The 27,674-nt window shown below is 39.5% G+C and overlaps 2 protein-coding genes across 3 annotated transcripts in view; one reads left to right on the top strand and one right to left on the bottom strand.

Moving 5' to 3' along the window:
• Positions 1-27,674, bottom strand: part of WAPL (WAPL cohesin release factor) — a 138,946-nt gene that overhangs the window by 100,991 nt on the left and 10,281 nt on the right. The gene's annotated exons all lie outside the window — the stretch shown is intronic.
• Positions 1,291-26,436, top strand: OPN4 (opsin 4). Of its 2 annotated transcripts, XM_042033278.1 has the most exons (12): positions 1,291-1,643; positions 8,288-8,430; positions 10,358-10,491; positions 11,641-11,844; positions 14,927-15,098; positions 15,955-16,119; positions 18,703-18,810; positions 19,966-20,146; positions 21,631-21,777; positions 22,289-22,357; positions 22,800-22,835; positions 23,694-26,436. In XM_042033278.1, the coding sequence occupies exons 1-12, from the start codon at positions 1,617-1,619 to the stop codon at positions 23,883-23,885; spliced, it is 1,578 nt and encodes a 525-aa protein (XP_041889212.1). In that variant the 5' UTR covers positions 1,291-1,616; the 3' UTR covers positions 23,886-26,436. The 2 variants fall into 2 exon arrangements, with proteins under 2 accessions (XP_041889212.1, XP_041889213.1); XM_042033279.1 differs by lacking the exon at positions 11,641-11,844.

Raw genomic sequence — 27,674 nt, 5'->3', positions numbered from 1 at the left:
CAGACATTGGCAAAGGTCAGTCGATCAGCTACCTCTGCAGTTCTGCCACAGCTGGTTGAAATCTTGCTTGGCTGTGTCTACCAACACTGCAGGGCAGGGACACTCAATGAAACCTCTCTGCCTTTCATAATGGGCCTGCTAATTACTATTCTTAAGGTGCGACAGTTTGAGAGCCTATAGAGTCTAAGGGGCACCTGTGCTGGTTAATGTTCAGTGGCCTGGTGACAACAAGGATGGCTTCCCTCCTTAAATGACTATCAAGGGAAATGCAACGCTATAGGTGAGTGCCTTTCATTAGAGGCACAGCTCCCATTCATGCAAAAAAATGCAATCCTTCCGTTTATGGTTAGGTAACGCAGGTGTTCATTTAAGGAAAGGTACATGTGCAGAGCTGGGGGAATGCAGTTCCCACCATTACTAACACAGCCTTCTCACAAAGGCTTTCCAGGAACAGTTCACGTCATCTATTTTTAATACCAGCTGCAGTGAAGCTAATAGTTTGCATCAGGGTTATTTTGACAGTGGGTGGAAGGCCTAAATTCTGTAATACTCAGGCTGCAGTATCTGCTAGAAGAGCTTTGTCACACACTGTGACTAATTCTCTGTTGCAATTAAACTTCACTTTACAACAGTAATGGGCCTTCAACTGGGAATACAGCAATTCATCTCTCTTTGCACAGTGGAATGTAAAGCCAGATTTGTGTGAATAAGTGTCTGTTCATGTGTACTTTACATAAACACAACTGAAAAGAAAGCAGGCAACTCTTGAAACAGGTGGATAGTTGCTCTTTTCTGCCTAGGGTATTTGTGTGGGTTGGTTTGGTTTGGGTTTTTTTAACTAAAGAGCAGAAAAGAATGATGTCAGGTTTTATCCGTATGTTTTCTTTATTTTTAGAAGTGGACCAACAAACAACCATGACCTAAATTCTACAAGACAGAAGTGCACACAAGCACATTGTTAAATATCAGAATCTATTTGAGTTCTGACAATTTCAGCAGAACTGTACACATGCATCTTCTTTAAAAGCAGACTGCAAAAAACTAATTCCCCAATACGGTGAAAAAGAACCATAAGGTCCAATATTTAAGACTCCACCTTTTAACTTCTTTGTCTTCATACAGAGATAGTATGGTTATAGCATTAGAATTCAGACATAAATTTGTCAAAGGCAAAAAACCAGATAACAGCACTTTTAAGTGAGCATCAGTTTTATACTGTCATTAAAGTGAAGCTGGAATCAGGATGGAGCAAGCTTCAAACTGGGCATGTGCGGATTCTGCCCTCTCCTGTATTTAAATGGAAGCTGCTGCTGCTGCCCTTTGCTAAGCTGATGATGGACTGAAGCAATCTGAAGCTCTAGTGAGAAACTCTGCACTGGATCTCACACCATTCCAAGGAATCTAACAACCTGCTTCACACACACACACGAAGGTAAAGTGGCTGACTTAAATTCAGAGGATAGCTCTTCTTTCTTGGTTTTTGCTTAGATTTTGTTCCCCTGAATAATCAGCCCATTCAGAAGGGGATCTCCTGTCCCTCTGAAGACGCCAAGAGCACCAAAACTGTGGAGTCCTTCAATGCATGGAATGACTCAGAAGCCAATGCCTACACCCTGATGGATCTGCCTCTTAGACCCCCAACAGTAAGTGTTTTCTGTCACTTAATGCTGTAGCATGTAGATCTCTGGCAAGGCTGGCATTTATAGGACTGTAAATGGACAATTAAGGAGCGTGTACACATTTAATGCTGTAGTGCAAAAATGAACAACATAATGAAAATTTTTAAATCTTGTTTTTATTCCTTTAACTATTTATTTAATTCAGAAAAGGCTGTATAAGCAGTGTTTTTCAGTAGATTTGCATGGGCAGAAGACAAGCAGGAATGTCTAACAGCAAAGTGCATCAAATATGTTGCAAACTATCAAAACAAGATGTTCTTGTACATTATAGCAGTTCAAACATAATGCTCTCTTGTGTGGTTATTCAGGGTGGAAATCCCCATAATTTCTGTCATAATCTGTAAGTGCAGTGGAGTGCTTATGTAAATGTTAAAAGAGTTGTTACATGCAGTTACCCAAGAAAGTTGTTTGGACCATTTTCTCAGGTAAGTCCTATCAAAGCTCTTTCTGAGTTTTTATATACTAAAGAGAAAGAAATTTTCCTTGGAAGTGGGAAGGTGAGAATCTGTTATGATGACACTTCAGGATGGAATTTTTTGGGTTTGCTAAAAATTTTCTCTATCCCACCCCACAAGCCTGAACCAAAGGAGTTCAGAAGTCCTCTTTCTGACTTTGCCTCTCAGAATATTATTAGGACTGCAGGTTTTGTTCATGTGCTGTTTTTACAAAAGTCTGTTTAAAAGTTTATAATAAAAACACAAAGCAACCTAATTTTTCAAGTTTTTAAAATCTATTTTTTAATAAAACCTGGATATCTGCAGTATATTACAGAAAAATAAAGAAGTGTCCTGAGCCAAGGCGCTTACAAGACTAAATTAGATGGATAACACATGAGAAAGGACAGCAGAACATAGCAGGGAGAGAGAAAGGGACTGGAGAGCTCATGGCAAAATGGAAAAGCATTCTGGGGACACAGTGATTTACACTGGAAAATTAAAAATTGATCTTGTCCTTATTCTACTGAAAGATCTAATTAGTTGTCCCTTTCCTCTCCCTAGGACAAGTGTCTGTATTGCCAAAATTTTACATTTTAACTTGACATAAAGACTGGCTTAAGAGAGTTTCAGGAGTGAAAGCAGTGTGTGCTGCTTGCGGCTGAGATTAAATCCGGAAGATAGGATACAAAATCTGTTATCCAAATTGCTCAACAGGACAAGCATCATCTATGGAAAGCCCTGCTGTCTACTGGAAAGAGGGCTTAGCAGTTAGCGTCACCCTGCTGAAACCATAATTGAGGGGGGATTACACTCCTCTCTGTGCTGCCTGTCGTCACAGAGCAAGTGCCCACAGAGGCAAGCTCAGAAATCAGAGCAAAGACCTGTAAAGGAAAGTAAGTGCTATCAGTTGTTTGAGGCCTCTTGTAGGTAGGCAGTACAAACACCACACAAGGAACCCCAGGAAATTACAGTGTTTCTGGTCAGGTAATTTTTCTAAACTATGTAATTTGTTGTAATGTAAAAGGCCTAACACTATCATTGGCTGTGTAAGTCATACTGTGTAAGTGGCTTCCTTACCTGGGTTTGTAGGGAAACAAAGACACTTGTTATATTGCCAAAGTTCATCCCGGACGTCCAAAACTTGCAATGTTTTGGAACTGGGCTCTATTCCATTATAACATTCTGCAAAACCAGTAACAGTTTGAAGTTAGATGAATTCACAAAAGCAACCATATAGCGCTCCCTATTTTCTTTTCCCTTTTGTTGTCTTGTTTTACACCAACTTAGATACAATCCATCTGCCATGTTCAGGGCAGAAGTAGCTGAAAAAGTGTCCTTGACAGAGTTTTTCTGCTCCTGGCTTTCAAATTGATGTCATACAATTAAATCAATCAGAATCAGCACTGAAATATATTCAAATGCCCAAATGACCTTATGACAATTTCTTCTTTCCCTGTAACCATAACTCTAAACCTGATCTTATATTCTTGCCATTGTGAGACTGTGAGGAGTGGGCTATATCACGTATGATTTATATTTAGCATGAGTATTTGCTTGCATGGCCTTGCTCCTGCCATCATCACTGTTAGCTTTAGTAGGACTTCAGTAATAAATACCTCCAACTGAATGGTAATTAAGTGATATGATTCTATTCCCTCACTCTGCAAAAGAACAGATGTTTTTTCTCAATAATAGTTGAATTCAATTCTTTGCATGTTGTCCTTTTATCACTTATACAAAAATATTTTTCTCATGCTATGGGGATGTGTGTTGGACTTTCAAAAATGGTATATCTTCTACTAGAAGTTATTCAGAGGTTAGCTGGTTTGGTTCATTCGGGGGTTTTTATTTAATTATGAAGTAACTATTTAGAAAACATTCTTTTTAGGAAACTGTACGATAAATGGATCCCCAAGACAAAACAGATGCAGGCATCAAATATTCCTGGGTTTAATATCTGATCTAGGCTTCCTTGTTACCTGGACAAATCACTTAAGAATCGTGATTTTGGTTTGGCCTGCAAAGGAATTCCTTTTCAACTGTCTTTCCCTTAGTGTCTTGGAGGGTTTTGACAAACTTCATGGTGAAATACAAGTTCTGCCCTATGTGCCCTAATAAGTCTGCCCTGTGGCTTATTTATTTTTACTCCCTTCTCTGCTTGCACCAAACCTTAGTCTGTCTCTTCCTAAAGAAGCAAGCTGCTTCCTCTGATTGTCCCTCAAGGAAGAATTCTGCCTCCCTTGCAAGCAGCTGTGGCAGCAGGCTGTAAATGTAGAATAATAAGGAACCATATTGTGCTGCAGCAAGGATTTAGACATATTTATCTATAAAACATTTGCTTTTCTCCAAACTCCCATAAGGCATCTCAGGTTTGTAAGTCTCAGTCAAGTTTACTGAAAGACGACTGAGAACACAGTTCTGTTTTAGCTGTTTCATTGTAGGTAGTAAACAAACATTCCTTTAGGGAAAACAGTGAGCATTTTAAGAAGGCAAACTTCATGAAACTTAGCTGCTTCCCTCTACTCTAGTGCTTCTACCAGGACACACTTTAACTTGCTGGAAGGAAACACACTGACATAGAGCAACTTCATAACTTCTTGACTCTGCATCTATTGAGGCAAATGACAAAATAGGATTTAGCAAAGGATTAAACCTATATATGGAGGATTAAAATTTATGGAGGAGTAAAATTCTCCTTTCCAAGAGATAATAACTCTGGTTTAGGGTACAAACCAATTACTAAGACTACTTAAAGTCTCACACCACTGTTCATTATGCACATTTGGCATCTCTATGAAATGTCCAGTCCTGGCTAAAGGCAGGCTGGTGTTTTGTCAGGAATACTTGTCTGAACCAGTGTGGCACTTCTCAAATTGATTCTGCAAAACTATAGCGTAAATCAATAATAAATTATATGCCTTTCAGAGATTAAAAACATAAATTCTTGCACAGCTCTAGCCAAAGGCCTGTTTTCATACATACCCAAAAAAAGTTATAAAACCTGCTTTTTATCTTGACTAGAGGTTGAGAGAGTTGGATTTGTTGAGCCTGGGGTAGAGATGGCTTTGAGGAGACCTTAGAGCAGCCTTCCAGTACCTAAAGGGACTACAAGAAAGTTGGAGGGGGAAATTTTACAGGGACCTAGTGGTAGGACAAGGGGTAATGTGTTCAAACAGAAAGAGGGCATGTTTAGATTAGGTATTAGGAAGAAATTCCTTACTGTGAGGATGTGAGGCTCGGGAACACATTTCTCAGAGAAGCTGTGGATGCCTCATCCCTGGGAGTGTTCAAGGCCAGGCTGGATGGGGCTCTTAGTAACCTGCTCCAGTGGAAGGTGTCCCTGTCCATGGCGGGCGTGCTGGAACTAGAGAATCTTTAAGATCCCTTCCAACCTAAACCATTCTATGATCCTATGAACACCGCCAAGATCCTCTCCCCAGGGCTGCTCCCAATCCCTTTCCACCCAGCCTGTATTTGTGCTTGGGATTGCCCTGACCCACATGGAGGACCTTGCATGTGGCCTTGTTGAACTTCATGAGGTTTGCACGGTCCCACCTCTCAAGCCTGTCCAAGTCCCTCTCCAGGATGGAATCTCTTCCCTCCAGCGTGTTGACTGCACCACACAGCTTGGTGCCACCAGCAAAGCTGCTGAGAGTGCCCTCGATCCCACTGTCCATGTTGCCAATAAAATGTTAAATAGGGCCAGTCCCAGTTCCAATATCTTCATTACGAGGTGTTTATAGAAAGAAGGTTGAACAGAAAAACATGCAAGGCAACACTGCTGTGTATTATCACTGCAATTGAAATAGCTGTTCAGAGTATTCCCAAAGGACAAGTGCTACAATATGGATTGCAACAGGGGGATTTTTATTCTCCCCTGCTAACCAAGTACTCATACTGTGGGATGACAATAGAAGACAGAATAAACAAGGCTAATGCACTGGAGAAACTAAATAGAGAAAAGCTTTGGGAATGATCTGATTTCTTGATTATCCTGCTGACCTGATTTTCTCAAAGCACTATCATTTTCTCCCTGTCCTTTCTTTTGATGTGCAATTCCCATAGAAGACACAGAGCTGAACCTGATACAGGCATGTATTTTTGTCTTCTAGTAAGGAAGCTGTGTGTATGCAAGCAACTTAGAGATGGATTTGAAGTGCTTAGGCCTGATCTAATGCCTTCTCAATCAACTAGTACCTGTCTTTGACTTTAGTAATTGTATTTCTGATGAAAACAGTGAAATGACTTCTTTTTAATAATTGATTTTTGTCTCTTAGAGAACAGCCAGAGTTGAACCCTCTGGTAAAAATCCAAGGCCTACAGGAAGTCCACACTAAAATGCTAATTTATTCCTTTTGCCACGCACCTTTTCTTGATCATATATGTAGTATTATAATTTATGCCCTATCACTGCTCCGATATAAATATTATTCCTTTATTTTTTCTCACACTTGACATTTTTATTGACTCTGAACTTGTTTCATTAATGAATAAGCAATTTTTAAAATCTTCTACTTTCCCCTAAATAACCTTGCCTCCCTTGTGATTTCTCTGTGTATTTATCTCTCTTTTAAATTTTTCCTTGTCCTTAGTCCCCCCTCCACAAATTTAATTCAACTTAAAGCTACTTTAATCTGTTCTTCGTAGCCAAAACAAGCTCCTTTAGTTGCTTCATTTCTATTACATTGATCCAGTTCTGATTAAATGGATAGCTACAGGCAGAAAAAACATCAGAAATCTCCATTCCACTAATAATCATCATTAACTCTCTGCAGAATAGCAGTTTAAAAATGTTCTAGCCAAAAGGCTAAGGAGAAATAAAACCAACCCAAACCAAAGAACACCTGATCTCATTTACTTGAAAGAGTTTTATCTCAGACTCTTCCTATCTACTTGCTATTAGTATGGGATTATTTTTGTTAGTTTACTGGCAGTGTGTTGAGCACAGCAATTTCTACCTGGGCAAGATGCCCATTGATGTTAATGATGTTACACCAACTTCCACTTTGCTGCAGGAACCTGAACCATAAATGCCATGATACGGTCATTCAGTTAGTGTATCAAACTTAGCATTCTGCTCCAATTACAGTAACAGCCAGAGCTACATTTTCTTTCTCTAAGATCAGAGTATTTGTCCAGCATTTTATTGCTGCTAATGTAGAAACCCAGGGAGTGCACTCTGGTGGTTGAGGATTGCTGCGGGCAGATCTTCAGCACACAAAGCAAAGACAATCTCTTCCAGAATTCCAGGCTCCTGGGTTCACCTCTTGCTACTGGCACATTGGTTTTAAATACACACTGCTTATAATAACCTCAGCCCAATGCCACAGATGTATTCAGAAGTAATGTCTGCCTCTATTGTCGAAAAATACCCATTTCCAGTACTGCAGTCTTCAGACTTGGCTACTGAATTTTGCGGTGAGTTGTTAACTGGTTAAGACACAAATGCTTCAGTCAAGTGGTTTATTAAATAATTCACAGAGAGCAAAATACCTTGATTCAGGCAGACCGAAACTGGTGTGGAGACCAGGCATAAGGATAAAGGATTTGTGGTTTAGTTTTTCTGATCTCTAGTTTAGTTTCCAAAAGACTCTTGTTCAAGCTGCCAGGCTTTTGGTAATTAGCTCTTGAGGGCAGCTCACAATTCAGTGTTATCCAGCGGGAAAAATGAAACAGCCATACTGCTAAAGGAGTAAATGCCTATTTATCCACAGAACATTTCTACTTGCTTAGCAAAGTCTAGCCAGTGATGTCAGAGGACAACTGAAATTGTACTTCACAGGTACAGAAACTTTCCTGAAATTAAATCTATAGGAAGCTTACTTGTTAAATACTGAACTACCTGAAATCAGATGCAATGAAATGGGTCCCTTCCTGTCTTTTTTTCTCCTTTATATCCTTATTTTTCTTTTGGGAGAGAATAGGTTGCTTTTCGTCACCAGCATTCTAAATTGACAGTAAACATGCAAACCCTCCTTTGCACTGTTGATGGCATATTTATCCCCCAAAGATGATCAACAGTAAATGGAATATGAAAGCAATTCACTTATTCTGACTTTTTTTGCTTGTTGTCTTCTTGCATTCTTGACAATTTCTCCTTCTAGAGAAGCACATGCCAGCTTATTCAGAAAGGTTTGGTAATATACCTATGACCTCTTGCTTGCTCCACAGAAGATGACAGCGCAAGATGTTCCTCGTGCTTTTCCTACAGTGGATGTCCCAGACCATGCCCATTATACAATTGGAGTTGTCATTCTTATAGTGGGGATCACAGGAACTCTGGGTAATTTCCTGGTCTTCTACGCTTTCTGCAGGTACCTTTCTTTTGAAAGTCTTTTTAAATATTCAAATGTATGAACTTGAACTGTATCCTGTGCTCTGCAAACACAGTCCAGGAATACTATCAGACTACTGAGAGAGTAAAATGCACCAGAAGACACTGCTGTAGGAAAACAGTAGCAACCTGGAATTTCCCTCTGACTTTTTCCCATTAACCACAGCCATAGCAAAATTGTTACCAAAATAGCAGAGAACTGCCCGATATTCCAAGCAATAGAAATGTAGCCAAAGCAGAAATGTTACAAGGAATTTTTTTCTACTGGCTGTGTCTGCACTGGATTGATGGGCTGGTTTGCACCTCTGTATCCCACAAATCTGCTCTATCTTAGATGTTTCCTTCTGTTTCTTACTTGTCAGTTTCTTTCTTCCCCCCTGTTCATTAGTGGCCATGTCACTTCTTTTTTTTTCACATTTTCCAACACTTGGCTTGTTTCCTTTTAGCTAAAGCCATATTCCAACTTTTATATCTGAGGGAAATTGGATCTCTGACAACAATGTCATGTGTTCACCATTCCTGTTCACTCCTCATTCTGTGTCTGATTTGTCACACTGGGACAGAGCATTGACATGATGTCCAAGCCAGTGAGCTTCTACTGTGTGATCGGTCTTTAGGCACTAATGTAATAAACCAAAGTAACAGCAACAAATTATAGGATAATTTGGCTGTGCTAACTTAGATCACTGGAGTGTGGACGAAAGTCATTCTTGGTCTCAAGCCTGTATTTATGGGGTGCATTAAGCAGTAGGTTTCAGCACATTCATTCAGAGTAGATACCAACACTTAAGAGAGAATGACAGTGGCCTTAAGAAGAGAAAAGGTGTTGGCATGCAGATCCGATATGTGAGGATGAAGTACATGAGCCAGATTAGCTTTTTGGCTGGTCCCATACAGGAAATCCAGTTATGGCACTTCCACTTCCACTGGAGGACACAGCTTGTCTTCATTTGAAGGTGATATGAAGACAGAAAGGGATACTGATAGCTAAGTAACAAGTACATCAGAAATTCAGAAAACAGTTTAGGTGCTTATGAAGCAGCCTTAAGTAATGGCAAACCATAAGAAAACCAGCTGCCTGAAACAGAAATGTGTTCAGTAACTTTGTGGACTACAAACAAATACACACAACCCATAGGCACCTACTAATAATATATCCTTGCTCCTAAATTGACAGACAGGGGATGGTGATCCTAGTGATTGATTCTGGACCAGTGCAAAGAACCACCATTTATTCACATATTTTTCAATTATGTCTAAGACTGAAATTGAGAAAGGAGCTAAATAGTTACACTGAGCCCCAAACTGAAGAGCTCTCAGTTGAGTTTTTATGTGTACCCTTTAAAAGACTGTACTGTAATACTATCTATAACAAAAGCAGGCAGAATACACTCCTTATTGCTCTTTTAAAGACAGAGTCTGGGCCAGTGAAATGAGTGTCACAGAGAAGAACTGATGTAAAACAAAGTGCTTGATGTGGTACATAGTGAGTTTGCTTAATCCTTGTATTCGGAAGTCACTGTTGATCTTATCAGCAGTGGAAAATGCATGCTCCTTCTCCTGCTTAACACAACCCAGATCCAGAAATGCATAGTGTACATCAACTTTAATTTCCTGTTAATCGTGGACATGCAGTACCCTGGGTTAGAATGCTGGGTTAGAATATTTAAAGAACAGTGTGATTTATCCCAGTCACTGAGCTGGTTATCAAAACTATCCTATAAAGTGCACAGGAGTTTAAGAGTGTACAACTGAGCCTTGCTTGTGTTCCCTCATAAGGGAAACGAGAAGTACTCTGCTTTAGCTTACCATGTAGTGTTCCTTGGTATTTGTGAACTCACAGGAACGAGTAACGGCATCATTAACAGTGCAGCACTGTTTAGCAACATTTCTTCTGATCTCTGTAGGAGTAGGAGCCTTCAAACTCCAGCCAACATACTCATCATCAATCTAGCTATTAGTGATTTCCTGATGTCCATTACACAGTCTCCGGTTTTTTTCACCAACAGCCTCTACAAACACTGGATTTTTGGTGAGAAAGGTTTGTATATATTCTTTCTAAGATTTCACTGTGTATGTTCTTACCATAGTGGCTGTTAATCCATCTACCCTCAGGCACTCTTGCAATATTGAGAACATTTCTCAACATTGTTTCAATGTTGACACAAATATACTGCCATCTTGCGAGGAAAATTACATTCATGAGACAGATACAAAGGCACCACTGGCAACATGAGGTACAGCACTAACCTTCTTTCCAGTGTTCTTCCCCAATCACCTCATGACTTGGTTACTGTCAGAGTCCTCTGACAAAGAAGCACTGCCCCTCAGCACACCAGCTTAAAAGCCCTTCTGAATAACCTGCTCTGGGACTTGCACCTGGCAAAGTGAGGCAAGAAACCCTGGAAAGCCTGATTTTTCACAGTTAACAGAAATGTTAACACTTCCTGTGTAGTAAGAAAATGTGAAATGAAGGTGCTTTCATTCTTCCAATATAACTGTTGTAAGAAGAAGACTAATCTTTGCCTCTTGAACAGGTACTGACAGAGAGGAAACTCACAGAAGTAAAATTGCTATTTTGATCTCTGATGACCAAAAGCATATTTTATTTTACTTCCATTAAGTGTTCATTTGCATACATGTTAAAACTAATCCAAACCACTGCTTTTAATCATTAGGTTGTTTGAACAATTAAATCACTCATTAATGTATTCATAGTCTGAATATTTACTTCAGCTAAATTACTCATTAATGTATTCATATTTACTTCAGTTTTACTGCCCTTGAGATATGAACAGTCCCATGACACCAAAGTAACTATATCCCATTGTTGAGCAAAACAGCTGCTTCTATGGGACCTGCAGTAAAACTGGAGTTAAACAAGATATTAATGGACTGCTGAAATGATCCCACTAGAAACATCAGAAATCAGTGAGTGACAATATGTTAAGTATCACTGTCTCCAGCAATTGAAGCAAACAAAATCTTTGAAGTTTATCTCCATGGATAATGTAATTAACAAGACAGACAGCAGCTTTGAAGTAGCATTATCACTGCAGGAAAACTCAAGTTTCATTGCTTTACAAATTCCAGAAGACATTAGTTCATAAGTTCAGACTTGAACTCTCCTAGAAATTAATTAGCATGGGTAGATTAATTTCACTGCTACTTCTGTCATCTTCATTGCAAGGCTGTGAGCTGTATGCCTTCTGCGGAGCTCTTTTTGGCATAACATCTATGATCACTTTGACAGTGATTGCCTTGGACAGATATTTTGTCATCACAAAACCTCTGGCTTCTGTTGGAGTGACGTCTAAGAAGAAGGCCCTAATAATCCTGGTAGGAGTCTGGCTGTACTCTTTGGCTTGGAGTCTCCCACCCTTCTTTGGATGGAGTAAGTGAAATGGAATTAAACTTTTTTGCCCTCATAGTATCGGATTAAAGACCACTTAAAGGTACAGAAGAGGGTTGAATAAACCAATTTGAAAAAAAAGATGAAATACATATTGAAACTGAAGGTCTCAATCAAATCAAAATCAATCTCAATAAAAAGAAAAGAATGCAGTGTGCATTACAGCATATTATATGACAGTGCCATATAATAGTGCTTTTCCTTGAGTGCATTACTTACTGCATAAAGAACAGTAGATAAATTTATGGCCAAAATTTATGAAGAATGCGCCTGCTCGTTATCCCATGTCTATTCCATTGAACCAAATTCAACAATATAAAAGTTAAATAAATGTATTTGTGTTATGTCTGATGAATTTTCATCCTCAAAGGTGCTATCTAAGACAGCAGTGTCAATCTACTTCTTTTTATTCACATAAAGGAGGAATACAGTCTGAGCATTTGCGCAAGTAGACCTTCAATAAGTCTTGACTGTGTTCTGGATGGAAAAATTGCAGTTGGTGTTGTCCACATTCTCCATTCGGTCATTGGTGTTGTCACTGGCTTCCAATAAGGATGGCATTTAGTAGTAACGGAAATACTTTTGTAAATGTGAATTTTACGCGTGGAAATCGGAACATTCAGGAACATTCATACAGCACCTTGATCGTTGCAATTTGTGACAAAGAGAGTTTCTGTTATTCTTCCTCATTTGAATCTGCCTCACTACCATTAAGTTTATTTTCTGTGAGTCACCAGTTCCAGTCACTAAGTTAGAATGAACTCATCATTCAAAACCGCAGCCCATCATTATGCTCCCTAATTCCAGAAAAGAATGTGTCTGCCAACGGAGGTGAGAACATAGAAATGTTTGACTAGTAAAGGATGCAACAACCAACTCAAGTACTGAGTAGAATTTCAGTAGAGTTTTGTTACTGTCATATTATTGCTGTTCTGGTCCCCCACAAACATGAAGCATGTTTAAGCAGGCAAACTGCAATACTGACAGAAGCAGTCTTTAGTTGAGTGAGGAGCTGTTAGAATAACAAAATGACAGTACAGCCTTAGATTATAGATTTTCAGTTGAAGAAGGTGGAATAACTGCTTGCAGGGTGTTATTATCTTGTAATTAGATTGTAATAGTGCCCACAGTATGAACTCTCACACTGTAATTAGATGCATTTCAGAACATCTGGTGCAATATTTTTAAGAGCTGAGCAGAAAATATCAGCATAAACAGCTAAAATTAAAATTACAAAGTAAAAAGACATTGCTGTTGCCAATTCATTTACTAGCAGTTCGAAATAGTTCCTTTAAAGAGAATACATTTTATTTCAGGCAGAACATTATGTATGCATGTTTTGTTTGTTTGTTTGTTTGTTTTTTACTTCTACTCAGCTTTACTTCGTGACAAAATAATTTGGACCACACAATAAATCTTTTTCCTTTGCTGTGGGGTATGCCCAGCCACTGCCCTGGAGGGACGTCTGCTGAGACAAGGCGATTGAGCAATCTCCCATCAGGACCCCCCCCCCCCCCGGGGGGGGGGCTACTTTTCAGTTACGGCGAGAAGACAGACCCAGAAACCTCTGAGAGACCCTATGCAGATCCTTTGTAACCCATTGGCCTTTACCCTCTGACACCTACCCCCTGTATCCCTATAAAGCTAGCCCCCTGCCCCTGCAAAGGTAGAGAGAGCTGCCCGTCCCTAGCTCCCCTTCGCCGGAGTACAGACCAATAAAGCTGCCTCGTGCGGAACAGCCACACGGGCCTCTCGTTTCTCCCTGCTCTGGCCTGGAGGCTGCCCTGCAGAGCTGAGCTGGAATCACGAGCTGACAATCACTAAAGAGCTGACAGCTTCTGCACGGGCCCTCCAGCCAGCAGCTGAGGAAGACACCGGGCCTCGGGAAGGCGATTCCTTTCGGGACCATCTCTCCCGACCAGTCACAGCTTCCTCGGTCAGAGCTACTGACCCCTAACCAGCTGTCATACTTTACCCAGTAAATTTCTCTTACCTGCACATTCTTAGAAAAGTGGTACCTAGAGCAACTGGTTTGACTCCTAAGGAAGAAAGCAATTTGACAGGAAATGGAGATACTTAAAGCCTACATAGGTCTGGTCCAAGACCTGTCTTGGGGTGACCTTATGATGTGTATCCCATATCGCTGCCTATGCCCAGAAATTAATTATTGGCCTTTCTATGCCTCTGAACTGAGCCTGAGAGGGGGAAGAAAAAACTGAGCAAAACTTTCTCAAAGCAGTTTGAAACTTGTTCAAGGTCACATAAAGATAGCAGGTTTTTTTTTCCAGCTGGGGCAGGGGGGAGTGAGGAAGCACCCGGCTGGCAGTTTTTTTTCCAGTCAGCTTTTGGCCAGTTTTGTTCCAGTTCCTTGTTCTCTGGAGAGAGGCTGAGAGCTGAACTTTTCCTTCTCTGGAATTTTGGATTTTCTCCCTTTTCTACTGGACTGCCTGATTGCTGTAACATCAGAGCACATCGGGAGGACTTTCCACCGGGCACAGAGGGCCTGGCCCTGGGCCAAGCCCCAGCTCCGAGGAGACCAAAGGGAGGACTCGAACACTTTCCCAGGTTTTTCCTCTACAGCGAAAGATTTTACCATTTAACATTATTTTCCTTTCCCGTGTGCTTGTTAAATAAATAGTTTTATCTTCTTCACTTTCCTTCGAGGAAAATTTATTTTTTTTTTCCCGAACCTGGTGGGGGGAGGGGTGGTTGTGCCTTCTCTCAGAGTATATATACATTTCTAAATTTGGCCAAACCGGAACAGACCCAAATAAGTATTTGGAGAGATTCCCTTTGACTATGATGAGTTTTAAACAATATTCAAGAACTGAAGCAAAATTATTCAGTTTGCTGAAGCCTTAGACCACTAAACATAAATACAATAGGGAAACAAAAGAAAATAGGAAAGTGCTTTACACGAAGAATTGTTTATCCTTTTAAACCTTTTTTTCCCTTTTAGAGAATAGGACTAAATCCCATGTTATTCTGAGTATCTTCTGTAATTTCCGCACCCTGAATAACAATCACTTCATGCTTTTATGCCTTCTCCTGTCTTTCTTCCTAGGTGCATATGTTCCTGAGGGTTTGCTGACTTCCTGTTCCTGGGACTACATGACTTTCACACCATCAGTCCGTGCCTACACAATGCTGCTTTTCTGCTTTGTCTTTTTCATTCCTTTGATTGCTATCATATACAGCTATGTCTCTATATTTGAGGCTATCAAGAAGGCCAACAAGTAAGTAGCCAACATTCCCAAATTTTTATCCTTGTGTTTAAGTGACTGTTTTCTTAAAACAAAGAAAGAACAGAAGAAAACTGGGGCATTTCTCACATTTATTTTGTATGCACGACTGAAACAGGAAACCAAACGAGAATTCTGTGAATAGTCAATATGGTAAGAAGCGTGATTCTTAGAAGAACCATTCCTGAATTTAGGCCAGAGCTGATCGGTATATAATCTAATGACACGGAAAAGAGTACAGAAATTAACCAACCAGAATAAATACAAAAGGGACCTCAGAAACACCTAGTGACAGTGTATCAATAATTATTTCACAGAAAAATAGATGGAATTCAACTACAAATTTTAAAAAAGAGAAAAGGGTGAAAAGGAGAACAAAAATTTAGTAACAGGACTCTGAAACAAAAAGCGATTGCTTTAAAAGTAAAGGGCAGCCTGCCACTCCATGTGCCATCTGTAGGTACCAATCCTGTAGATCCCAGTGGGATCTGGTCACTTAGCTCAGAAGTACAAAGTGACAGCAAGGTAGCAAAACTGGACCAGGGAAAGCAAAGACTCCTCTGTCTTTAACTCCGCATTATTCAATTGGCTTGAATACTTGGTTTATGTGGAAATTCTTTTGCTACAGGGTTATTTTCTTCACTGAAGCACATGTGGATTTTCCCATTGATTAGTGCAACAGAAGTACATCGAATTGTGAAGGACGGGTCACATACTTGCATTAACATACAATAAAAGTGCAGGAATTTTAGCCTAAAGTATCAGAAGAGTAATTGTTTCCCCACTTCATGAAGCTATTTGCTCATTTCCCTACCTTCATTTTTTGCTGTTGTATGTTTATTTTCCCTAGGTCTGTTCAGACATTTGGATGCAAACGTGGAAATAAAGAGTTCCAGAAACAGTATCAGAGGATGAAAAATGAGTGGAAGATGGCCAAAATTGCACTGATCGTCATCTTGTTTTTTGTCGTTTCCTGGTCACCATACTCTGTTGTTGCTCTGGTAGCTTTTGCTGGGTAATTATAAATGTATCAGCAGAGGAACATTCAGTGAATGCAAAAGATGTGAAATTGTAAAAGACAGATGAAAGTCAAAGCTACTTGTCAAGTTTAATGTCTGAAATGTGTCCAAAACATTCACTATTTAGGAATGATATTTAACAAATGGGGCACATGCTGACTGGTTTTTTTCTTAGTTTGAATTTAAGAAAATTAAAAAAAAAAAAAAGGAGAAAGAAAACAAGAATATTATTACTGGCAACATAAACTGCCATGCTGAAGATTTCTGAATGCATTCTCTGTGCTAGGATATTTGAACTATCTTAACTTTATTTAGCACCAAAATGCTAAATAAAGGGCCCCAAAAAGATCCTCCCAGGGGTTGATTCTCTTTTTTTCTCTACTTCTTTAACTTATAAAAGTAGATTCATTTTTTTGTGTTACATCAAACTGCTGAAATTTCTTACATGTATAAGCAAGTTCAAAATTAGTACATACATGAATTCGGAGCTTTTTGATGCTAGATGTAAAAGATCATAAATATAAATCATCAAAGCACTTCCTTCATCTATTTGATTGTCAGTATTTTATACAGTAATTTCAACAGAAGCATGACAGTATTAAAACACATAGCCTGACACCAGACTATAGTTGATACAATCCAGGCACAAGTAATGGATTGGGAATCCAGATGCCTTGGCTCTACATGGCTATTTCTCCCACCCTAACATGTGAATTTTCCTGTGCTTCAGTTTAGCCTCTCTAAAATGTGTGTGACTATCTGCTTTAGGAAGCCTTGTCACCCACAAAACCCCAAGTGGAAGATTCCTATGATAGTACAATACATTCCTCTTTGAATTTTTCAAGTCAGAAATAAAAAGTAGGTGTTCCTAAAACTGACACACAGTCCAAATTTATTTATGATGGAACATTTTGGGAGACGAGAGTGCTTTTTGTTACACACCCAAGGAAGAGGCCACTGCAGGTCCTCATCTCAAACCCAGCTTAGGAAGGCGATTTCCTAAACACAACACTTCTAAATTCTTAGGTTTAAGGAGAAAAAATACTGAGGGAAGTGGATTCTCTCCCTTTGTATGCAGAGGAGTAATTCCAAGCTGCCAACAAACATTTTCTCCATGAAGGTAAACATGTTTCTCACTCAGAAATACGAATCCTTCACACATGTCCTAGTGTCCCATCTCCTGTCAAAGGGGAACTTAGGTGCTGGACATTCAACACTGGTGACATGTGACCAGTTAGACACAGAGGAGGAGCAAGGAGACATGGAAATGCAGTACAGCTACCTTGCAGTACTGCAACAGACCTAAAAGAAAATCAATTAGGGGATGCTTTAAGTTTACCACTTTAGCTACATAGAACTGTTGGGCTGTCACGTACAATTCAGCATCTACCTTAGGAGGGTGAAGTACCTGCTGAACTTGACTTCTGCTCCATGCCTCACACTCCCAAAAAACTGAACAAATGGACAATTTTATAACTCTGCAGTATCTTATAAATTAGTATTTTCAAATTCTGCTTATGAAGATATCTGGGGAGCAACATAGCTTCATTCAGGTTTTTTCCATTTCTGAACTATGTCTTTTAGGCAATCCTTCTGGGATTTTTCAGAGATTAACAGACCAAGCCTGGATGTCTTCTGTGAAATTTTATTGCAATCGACTCAGATAAAATCACTGCATGCTACATATGGGAGGCAGACATGGAGTCTGTGGCTATAGACTTGGAATAAAGACAACTCATCTGACAGAGCAATACCATATGAAAAAAGAAGGAAGAACCTTAATTCCTTTAGAAAATATTTTGAATGGAGAATAGTGTGCCAGCACACAGTTATGTTCACTAATATTGTTGGTCTACAGGTTTCATTTTCTGGGAATGATTAGCTTAAACACAAGAATGATTAGCTTAAACTCAAGGCTTTGCTATTGTTTGTTTCTGTTAGCTGAACTCTCCATCAGCCCTACCAAAGCACCGTCTCAGCTCAGGGTCAAAAACTCCATTTCAGTAAGGTCACACTGTTGCGTGTTATCCAGAATCTGTGAAGATTTATACCTCTAATCAATGCTTTTAAAGTATGATCAGGAGAAGCCATGTTAAAAATTGCACATGGAGAACATCCTTATCAGAGAAAAGCCTTAGAGGTGAAATGGCATCTCAACATTCAGGGAGCTGACAAAATGATTCCTGTATTGCAATTGGCAAACCATTTCCACCTTATGACAGAGCAAAAATATTCCCACAGTATGATGAAAAACTTCCTCACCAGGGTGGTGAAGCCTTCTTAAAGGCTGACATTGTTCCTAGGCAAAACAACACAGTAGTTACCACCATCCTGGGTCATACTAGTGAAGTGCTGCAAGAGAAGCCCCAAGAAAACCATATTTTTCAGAAATGCAGTTAGGCTGGTGTTGATCTTTACAGGCAAAGGATGTAGAATTTGTTCTCTTGCTGTTTTGGTACCGAACTCCCCTTTTACTCTGTGGAGTACAGCCTTAATAAAGCCATTGTCTTGCCACTGTATAACTGCATAGACAATGTAGAACTCAATAGTAAATATATGATGTGCTTGCATTACTCTAGGTATTCCCATGTCCTAACACCCTTCATGCACTCCATACCAGCTGTGATTGCCAAAGCTTCTGTCATCCATAACCCCATCATTTATGCCATCACTCACCCCAAATACAGGTAAGTTCACTCTATTAAACAAGGTATGTTTAATATAGAAAAGAAAATCTGAGAGTAACTTTGTCAGTTTTAAGTCTAGTACCTGAACTCTCCTTCACCTGCTCATTTTAACTCTGTAGGACAGCCTTGCCCTCCCCAGGAACACTTCTCAATGCCACAGAAATGTCAGTGGAATTTGTACTTGGAACAAACTACTAAGCAGATGGTAGTTAGAGATGCTTATGGATACTGATCTGTATTTACCTGTTGCATGATAAAAGATGGAAACATTTCCATCTCAAAGGAAAGCACCATAAATTTTTAACTGTCTTTGTGGGAGAGGCAGACATTGGGCAGTGTTGCAAATAGCACTTTGTTACATTAACCAGGTCAGTGAGAGAGGCAATACAGTAAGCCAAACCACCTCTTCCCTATTTTGTGCATCCTCCTCATGTTTCTCGAGGCTTTCATATTTCAGATAATATTTCCTCTGACAGGTCATAACATGGAGGGCCATTATCATTCCAAGTTCAGATGCAGGCAGTGAGATTTGATGGATGGCAGCAAAGCCACAGATAGGCTGTTGTTTCACCACTTACAAAGAACTACCGAGGAACTGGATAGAGAAGAGGTGGGCAGGAACATCTACATGGTGAAGACTGGCAGGAAGAGGAAAGCTAGGCCAGTTTCCTAACGCTGCATATGAGCAAAGTAATACAGTAATATGAATGCACATTCTGTACAACTCTACAGATAGCCAGCAAACAGATGTGTAAGAGGAGCTAGAATAGCTGCTTAGGGGAAGATTAAAATAATTCATTATGTAGTACTTCTGCGAGGTTCAGTTTAAAGGGACAGAATGTTTTTTTTGCCCTGATTAAGCTGAAAGCAGATAAAACATCGTTGTAATAGCTCCCTTCAGTTCCAAGAGTTATATTTTAATGCCCTTATCCCTTCCAAGCAATAAATCTGAGTTCTGCAGAACACTGTGAATAAGTGATCTTGCAGGGTGATTGTATATTGAGATATCTGATATCTGGAAAACTCTTTTTGTACCCAGTAATTTTCCAGTCCATGCAGCATTACTTCATCTCTCTGAATAAATGCATTGTTTTGATGATTGAATTTTTGTGCTAACAGAAAAAAATCTGACTGGTTCTCCCTCTTATCCATTAGAAGAGCCATTGCAACACATGTTCCTTGCCTTCGACCCCTACTGAGAATTTCTCCTAAAGACTCACGGTCTTTCAGCAGTTACCACTCCTCCAGACGAGCGACCGTAACCAGCCAGTCTTCTGAGATAAGTGGGCTGCAGAAAGGAAAAATGAGACTGTCTTCTCTCTCTGACAGTGAATCAGTAAGGGAGCCACTTCCCATACACCCATTTTTAATTGCAAAGTAATTCATTTTCATATAGAGTCCTTCCAAGTGGTAGATTCTTTAGATGAAATGCATTATGGCGCTTGTTATAAAAGCTCCAGAGAAAGTGGAGGGACAAAGCAAAATTAAAGACAGAAGGCTGAAGTGAAAAAGCAGAACGTAGATAATTTTCTTCTTGATGGTTGGTGACACTGAAGGAAGAGTGGAAAGATGGAACAACAGGAATTTTAGAAAGTAAAGGAGGATAGTCAGAGCTCCGTTGAAAAGTCCAATTGTACTTCCAATCGTAATTGTGCTTGTCTGACCACAGATTTGCAGTCTGGACACAGAAAGAAGAAACTGCTAGTCACTAAATAGTTCTCTAGTGAAAGCAAGATTGCAATGAAATAGATAATGCTTTCTGAAAGTGGGATGTATTTGGAAACACATTAATCATCAGATTTAGACAAATCAGTAAATCCATTACAGAATCTTTCTCACAGAAGACCCCAACAGCTTGCTGCTGCCAGTCTAAGTGGAAACAAATGTTTCGCACAGCAGCTGAAAACAGGGCAAGTATTTGGCATCCAGGCTCTCTCCTGTAACTTAAAGTTATATTACTAAATAAGCATATTAGTTAGTTCATTGCAATCATTTTAAACGAAATTTCCAAATAACTGAAAAGATTACATTTTCTTGGCAATTCATTTTACAGTCAGGATAATAATTGTATCTAATCCAGCTAAGCACTAAATTCTGACAGTTGTTTTTAACAATGAAATTTCAATTTCTTTGCCTTCTCTGTTCTTTTAACTTCTCAGCCCAGTCAAAATGAAATTCTTCTGGCTGGTAGCCTCCAGTCAAGTGGAAGGTTTTAAAACTGGGTAACAGAAAAGGAGCATTTTTATATTGCGTCTCTTACACTGCAAGTCTTGATTCTTAAAAAACAGACTCCCTCAGTAACAGGGTTTTGTTTTCCCATTAATTGGAACAAAGTTTATAAACCCAGGACTCTGTCCTGAAACAAAGTATTTCTAACTGATTCTGCAGTCCTGAGACATTTCCTTCCATTTTTTTCTGCTTCCGCCCAAGCCACTTTGGAAACTTTGTCCCTAATTCCTCCAAATACCTGTGCTTCCTAAGTCGGTAGTACTGTGGAAACACTATCTCCTTGGAGCTACGAAAGGCAATGGAGAAGTTTCAACAATAGATTGTAACAAAACACTATTTTCTTTCAAATTTTGCAGTGCATCCTGTGGAGGAAAAAAAAAGTAAGCCAAATTTTAGACGCAACAGACTTGATAGTTTTGTTTGTGCTTCTTACAAGCAAACATTTTCTGAAGTCATATATGGCAGAGCTTTTGTTAAATGTCCTTTATACAATGCCTATCTCTTTTACAATTTCTGTCTAGGTAAAGCTGGGGAAAATTGGATGATAGTCTAAGAGACCTAGGGTAAATGTTTTTGCTGTATTAATTTTAGGGGTGTACTGAAACAGAAACTGATACTCCCAGTATGTTCTCCAGACTTGCCAGAAGACAAATTTCCTATGAAACGGAAAAAGATACAACTCAGACTAGTGACATAAGAGCCAAACTGACAAGCCAGGATTCTGGGAATTGTGAGAAGGTAATAGACTGTGTGATACCTAAATTCTCTGACAACTGGCAAGTTAACAAATCTGCACATTGTATCATAATTAATAATGAAGGTTCCTGCCCAGAAGATGCAGATAACCTACGAGTTAACACAATGAGTAATGACTTAGAGGCTGTAAAAGGCCATCAGCTTTTTATTCCCACCCTGGTTCATTATTCAGTTGTCTTCATTGCATTTCTGCTGCTGTTTTAGAGAACTTAGCATCTGAATGGAGAGTTGTCTCATGTTTGGTTTTAAGTGTGTATTTAGTAATATTTGTCTTTCACTGTCCAAATTACTTGGTTGATCTTTCTGTTGTCTCACCATTTGCTACCAAATGAACATGTGGTAAGATGTAAAAAACAGGGCTGTCTTTAACATATCACTGCTTTTCAGTCAGTCCTCTGCTTTCCTCTTTCTTTCCCCTATGCATTTTGCATGTCAGATATTATGACATACCTATATGCCATTTATGTCTTTCTTATCTGTGTTCATTTTTCAGACAGCTGTAGATGTTGATGACATATTGATGGTGGAACTGAATGTCATGGAGTACATGGCTACACCTACTGTAAGAACTATTATTTTAATATTTGGCAACAAAAAATAAGGAGGACAATCCCAGTCCCTGAGCACAAATTAAGTTGTTTTTGAGGTGCAAAAACTATACCATATTCCCAGCACAATGCAGAAAACATGACCACAAAGGGTAGACCATTGCTGAAACTAAGCAGAAGGAGAACATAGGCACTATAGAATTCTTCTGAAGTCCAACTTCTTCCAGGAACCTGAGTATTTTCTTGAATTTAATAAGTTCTCTGATGAGGTCTGAGATTTCCTTAGTGGAGCATGGAAGCATTAATTTTGTGCCATCTTTATATTTATGATGTATATGCTAAGCTGAGACTGCCATTCTGATGGCTGTACCTATGAGACAGCCTTAGTCCTGTGGCAAGTACTGCTGTACAAAGCAATGTTGTTTACTATTTAATGTTCTCTGTTTTGTGTTGCAGGAAACATCTAAAACATGCAGCTTGGAGGAAAGCAAGGTCAGTTTTTGAAACATACCATGTCACCTATTCATTAAGATGTTGTGCTAGTGTCTGTTTCTTCTTCATCTAACACAGCTACAGCATATGGGTAAAAATATTTGACAACTCCCACAAGTGATTCAACTTGCCTTAATTCTCAGCAGACATGGAAATAAAAGCAAAGAGCCAGCAGGTGAAAACAAGGCTTTGCAGCACTATCTTTGCAGCACTAACCCCAGTGTAATACAACCACCTTACATTGTCTCTATTGTTAGCAGTGATTCTTATGAGCTATTGTGAGCCTCATCCTAACTGACTTTTTGGTCCTGTACAAGTGACAGCTAACATGGCTTATTGTCAAAAAATGCTAATTAATCTTTCCCTCAATTTTTACCTCATTATGTAGTTTGTTTCCCCCTTCAAACTACCCATGCTGTTAATGCTACATTTTACATTACTCTTGCCCAATGACCCTAAGCAGTCCCTCTTTCTGGAGAAACTCCTTACCTGATTGAATTCATAGGCTGTCTGAGCATATTCATAGTATTTCTGTTCATAGGTGAATGTGCTGTCATTAGCCTAGGTGGTCTTTATTCAAAGTAGACCAGCTCTTAATTAGCAATTGCAAAGTCTTTAATGCTTTAGTAAATTAAATTGTTTAACGGGTGGGGTTTTCTTTCATAAGTTATTAATGAAATATTAAAAAAAATGTTCAGATCTACTCTTCCCTCCATCACTTAAGTTTGCTTTTGAATCAGCTATGGGGAGCAGCAAAGTGCTTATCTAAATATATGCCACCTTTTTATAGATGATTCAATGCGGTCTCCTTGTAGATGTTTGTGTTGTCCATTTCTTGTAAATCTTTGCATCCTTTAGAAAGGTGAGAGCCTGAACAGTATTGGACAAAGAAAAGGAGAGTCTCACCAGGGATCATCTTCAGCCCAGATACCCAGTATTACAATAACATGCAGCAGTGTCCAAGGAGTAGAGCTGCCTTCTAGATACAACTCTGGTTTCCTGTACCCTAAGTCCAACAGTCACAAGCAGAACAAGAAGTCCAGCAGTTAAGTGAGTGGTGCAAGCCTGAATATCACCTTTGCCAACAGCTCTGGAACAGCTGTGGACTGGCTGAATCCAGAATAACTTCCTAGACTGGTCTCAAATGCTCCTACAAAGACACAGCAAAAGACAAGCAAGGATAAAAAACCGAGGAGTGATCTTTTCAGCATCAGAACTCTCTCCAGTGGATCACATCTTGATCTGAGTCACACGTAATTTTAGTATTTCTTCTTCATGCAGCTCATAAAAAAATTCCTTTTATTTGGATTTTACTCTGCTCACATATATTCCCATCACTACACAGACCTTACCTAGAAGCCTCCTAGGATTAACCTGAGAGGGAAGGGAAGTATGATATTCAGAACTGGCTTTGTTCACTTAGTGTATTAACTTCAAAGCTACTATAGAGTTAAAGCTGAGAAATTTGGGGGGAAATGGACATTATTTCCTGAAGATAGTTTCTTCATTAATGTGAAGTTTCTCGACCAAATGTAAACTTAAATACACAGTCGGTGCTCCCTTCTCTCATTAATGACATATTTTCCCCCATTTTCTTCTACAATCCAATGACAGGCAATGCACTTTAGCAGTAATTTGAAGTCTCAGATCTTTATTTTAATTTCTGAGACCAGGGAAAGAGAAAGCAGTAACACTTGAGGACAAGGCTGTAGTCCTTTCCATACTTAGCTTCTTTTCTAACAGTGGTTTAAGAGATGATTTTAACCCATTCTCAGCTAACTTCCCCAGAGATATAGGAGATTATTATGAAACTCCTTCTGACTTTCCTTTAGCAGGTTTCATGAGAAGAATGCAGAATACAAAGCAATGTTTGTACTGAAATGTCTTATGGGTAAGTCAATACACCTGCTTTCTGATACTTCAAAGTTGTTTACCCTTTGATGTGCTTTTCTGAGTAAATAAATATTGGGAGGAGAAGGTTTAGTTCCCCAAAAATAGTTGTTTTAGAGATGTATGGAATCCACACCATCCCCACTTTGGCATTTTCATTTTCCCCTTCTCTAAACAGCAGCATTTGTACAGCTGAGGGTTTTCTTCTGCAGTGACTAAATCCATGAGACTGTAGTTCTTTCCACTGAAAGGGAAGGGAAAGAGTTCTATCAATAGTGATTTTCAGCTTTTCCTTGGTGTCTCTTCTAGAGCTTAAGAAGAAACAGACAAAATTCATTTGCAATTCCTATCAATCTACACCACAAGAATTATGAGGTATAGTCAGTCCAAAGTGGGGCTGAGCCCAAAAGAACAGGGCACAAGGAGCTATTGAAACAGCTCTTCCCCATAGGCCCTCCAGCAGTTCTCCCTTCGGCTACAATAATGGAGGGAACCCAGCAAGACATTTTGTCCTAAGTAAATCAATTCTTCCCTATGTCACATCAGAAAAAGCCATAAAATCAATAGAAATGTAATGAGCTTATTACTTTGAGGGGAAAAATCAGTGGGTTCCAGAAGGTCTGGGGGCATTGTTTTGAAGTAAACTTCTGGAAACTTAGGTCAAACTGAGGTTTATTAAAAGGAAGGTTATTAAAAATAAAAATGAAGGTGATAATGACTTCTGCAGTAGACAAATGTTAGATCATGAAAAAAAGTGAGGCATTCAGGCTGGTATTAAACTGCCAAAAAAACCACACTATTCAAAATCCACAGTGTTTTTGTGTACATGAAATCATAGGCATTAGAGATGGAAAGGAGCTATTACAGTCTCTTCCTTCACCTACCACAACAGGATATCATCTCCCAGCAGAGGACAATATTAAACTGATAATATATACAGCTAGCAATAAGGAGAAAGAAGAGAGAAAACACCTTCAAACAGGAAGCGTGTTCAAAGATATTCCTCAAGTCTAAGGAGTTCTATAATGACTTATTGCTTAGGCTTTTAAAAATATTTAAAAGCTTGAAACATGTAATTCTTTCTTTGTCATGGAGGCCATTGACCCTAGTAAAAGATGGGAATAAACATTAGCAAATGCTGCCTGTTTCATACGGGTCACAAAAGACTGAACCTGTCAAGAAAATAGGTCTAACTCACACGTGCTGTTTGATGTGTTAACAAGGAGTGTATGATATGCGTCACTAATAGCTACATCCTTTGCTCCAGTCACGATTTTGTCCCAAGCAGTATTCTTCAAGACTATACCCACGCTCTTCTGCATTCCCTTCCACTTTTAGAAGGTATGAAAAGAATACTTCTATGGCTAGAAGAGCTTTACGAATCCACAGCATGTTGTTCTCTGTATCCTTCAACTCCAACATGTATTAGAGATTAGTTTGTATCTATAAAAAGAACTACAGCTGTTCATGCTCATCTACTTACAAGAGACTTGTAAAGCATATATTAATTAGGGAAAATTTCTTTGTGAGCACTTCAAAACCCTTGTGTGTACTCTCTGTGTAGCTAACAGCTTTGCCTTCCTTCACCTCTGCTGTGTCTATAAAAATTATACAGGGGAAAGCCTACAAATTTCATCTCGTCTGAATATCTCTACAAGTGGTTCACACTGTAACCCCTGCAGCATTTGGAATAAATTATTATTAGTTCATATTTCATCTCATCCTAGCAGATTTATTTGTGTCCTGTATCCTCCACTTGGCAGCCATTCTCTTGGTTTTGCTGTCTCTTTACACCCTTCAACACAGCTGACTGATTGGATTAAAATAATTTAGGACTGAAATGATTCATGTTTCACTTAAAGTCAACTGTACAGGCTGTTCTGCAGAGACTGCCTGTAGTTTACCATGCACTTGGACATGTTCCAGCGACTTGGAGTGGGACAGGATGAGGGCAAATCTGAGACACTTCCCTTTGGCCTTTTGCACTCCAGCAGCTGTTCACAGAGCAGGCTGCTGGCAAAGGCAACGGCAAGAAGTGCTGGGAGTTAACACACAAGGTCTGCCCCTTCATGGGGGCACAAACTCAGGCTTGGGTCACCAGTGAAAATGTTTGGTCTGATCATGGAAGCAATTTTGCAAAACTGCTGAGCAATTGGTCACTACTGCTGGACCCGCAAAGGAGCTGCCAAGAGCCAGTGTAATGAACGGCTGCTGCAAGCCAAGACTGAAGGATTGCATGAGGCAGCAGCCATACATTGCCAATCTTTCCAATTTTCACATACAACCAGGGTCTGACTCCCTTTGTTTTCCACGTTACATTCACATGTTATACTTTTGGAAACTTTTTTACACCCACCACTGAACTAAAAAGTGTCATAATAGAATGTGACATTGAGTATTGACAGTTCACATATTCTCAAGTAAGACAGAATAGCAAACAATATTTTCCTTGAAGTCATGTGCAAAACCCACAGCAAGTTTGACACCCAGAAGTAAACAAAGACACCTCCAATGCTTTTTTGGGTGTTTCTAGAGCTCTAGGGTGTAACACGGGTAAGTCACCATTCCATGTGTGCCTGTTGTCCTCAGGGTGCTTGGTGCCATTTTCTCCTCAGGCCATCCCAAGAAGTGCCACCATGTCCCCTCATCCTCTGATCCCTCAGTGAAAGGTGCTTCCATCTCAGTAACTCTGGCAGGGCACCTGCCTGTCTCTGCTGCTGAAACCACTACTGAGAGAGTGCCTTTATCTGCAAGGCAGGGTTAGTATCAGACAATGGTATTTCAGTGGCTGATAACAAGTATCTCTGTTCAAACACTTGTGTTTGTAGCCTTGCAGTTGCTAATGTCATAGGAATGTTATAAATAGGTTTATATAAAAGCAGTCTTAAAACAAATAAATTATTATTAGTGTTATTCCTAGCACCTTTAGACATGGGCCATGATCCTATA

The sequence above is a fragment of the Corvus kubaryi genome, unplaced genomic scaffold, assembly GCF_017639235.1.
Source record: "Corvus kubaryi isolate FWS band 111438036 unplaced genomic scaffold, C.kubaryi_AGA036_p1.0 37357, whole genome shotgun sequence".
Taxonomy (NCBI): Eukaryota; Metazoa; Chordata; class Aves; order Passeriformes; family Corvidae; genus Corvus; species Corvus kubaryi.
This window is presented reverse-complemented; position numbering and strand designations above follow the sequence as displayed.

What these genes read in the sequence shown, in the direction of transcription:
- OPN4 (XM_042033278.1), top strand. Translation starts at nt 1,617, where the DNA reads ATGGATCTGCCTCTTAGACCCCCAACA. An exon ending in GTCTTCTACGCTTTCTGCAG is followed by an intron (nt 8,431 to 10,357) that starts GTACCTTTCTTT and finishes TGATCTCTGTAG; the next exon opens with GAGTAGGAGCCTTCAAACTC. An exon ending in AGTACATGGCTACACCTACT is followed by an intron (nt 22,358 to 22,799) that starts GTAAGAACTATT and finishes TTTGTGTTGCAG; the next exon opens with GAAACATCTAAAACATGCAG.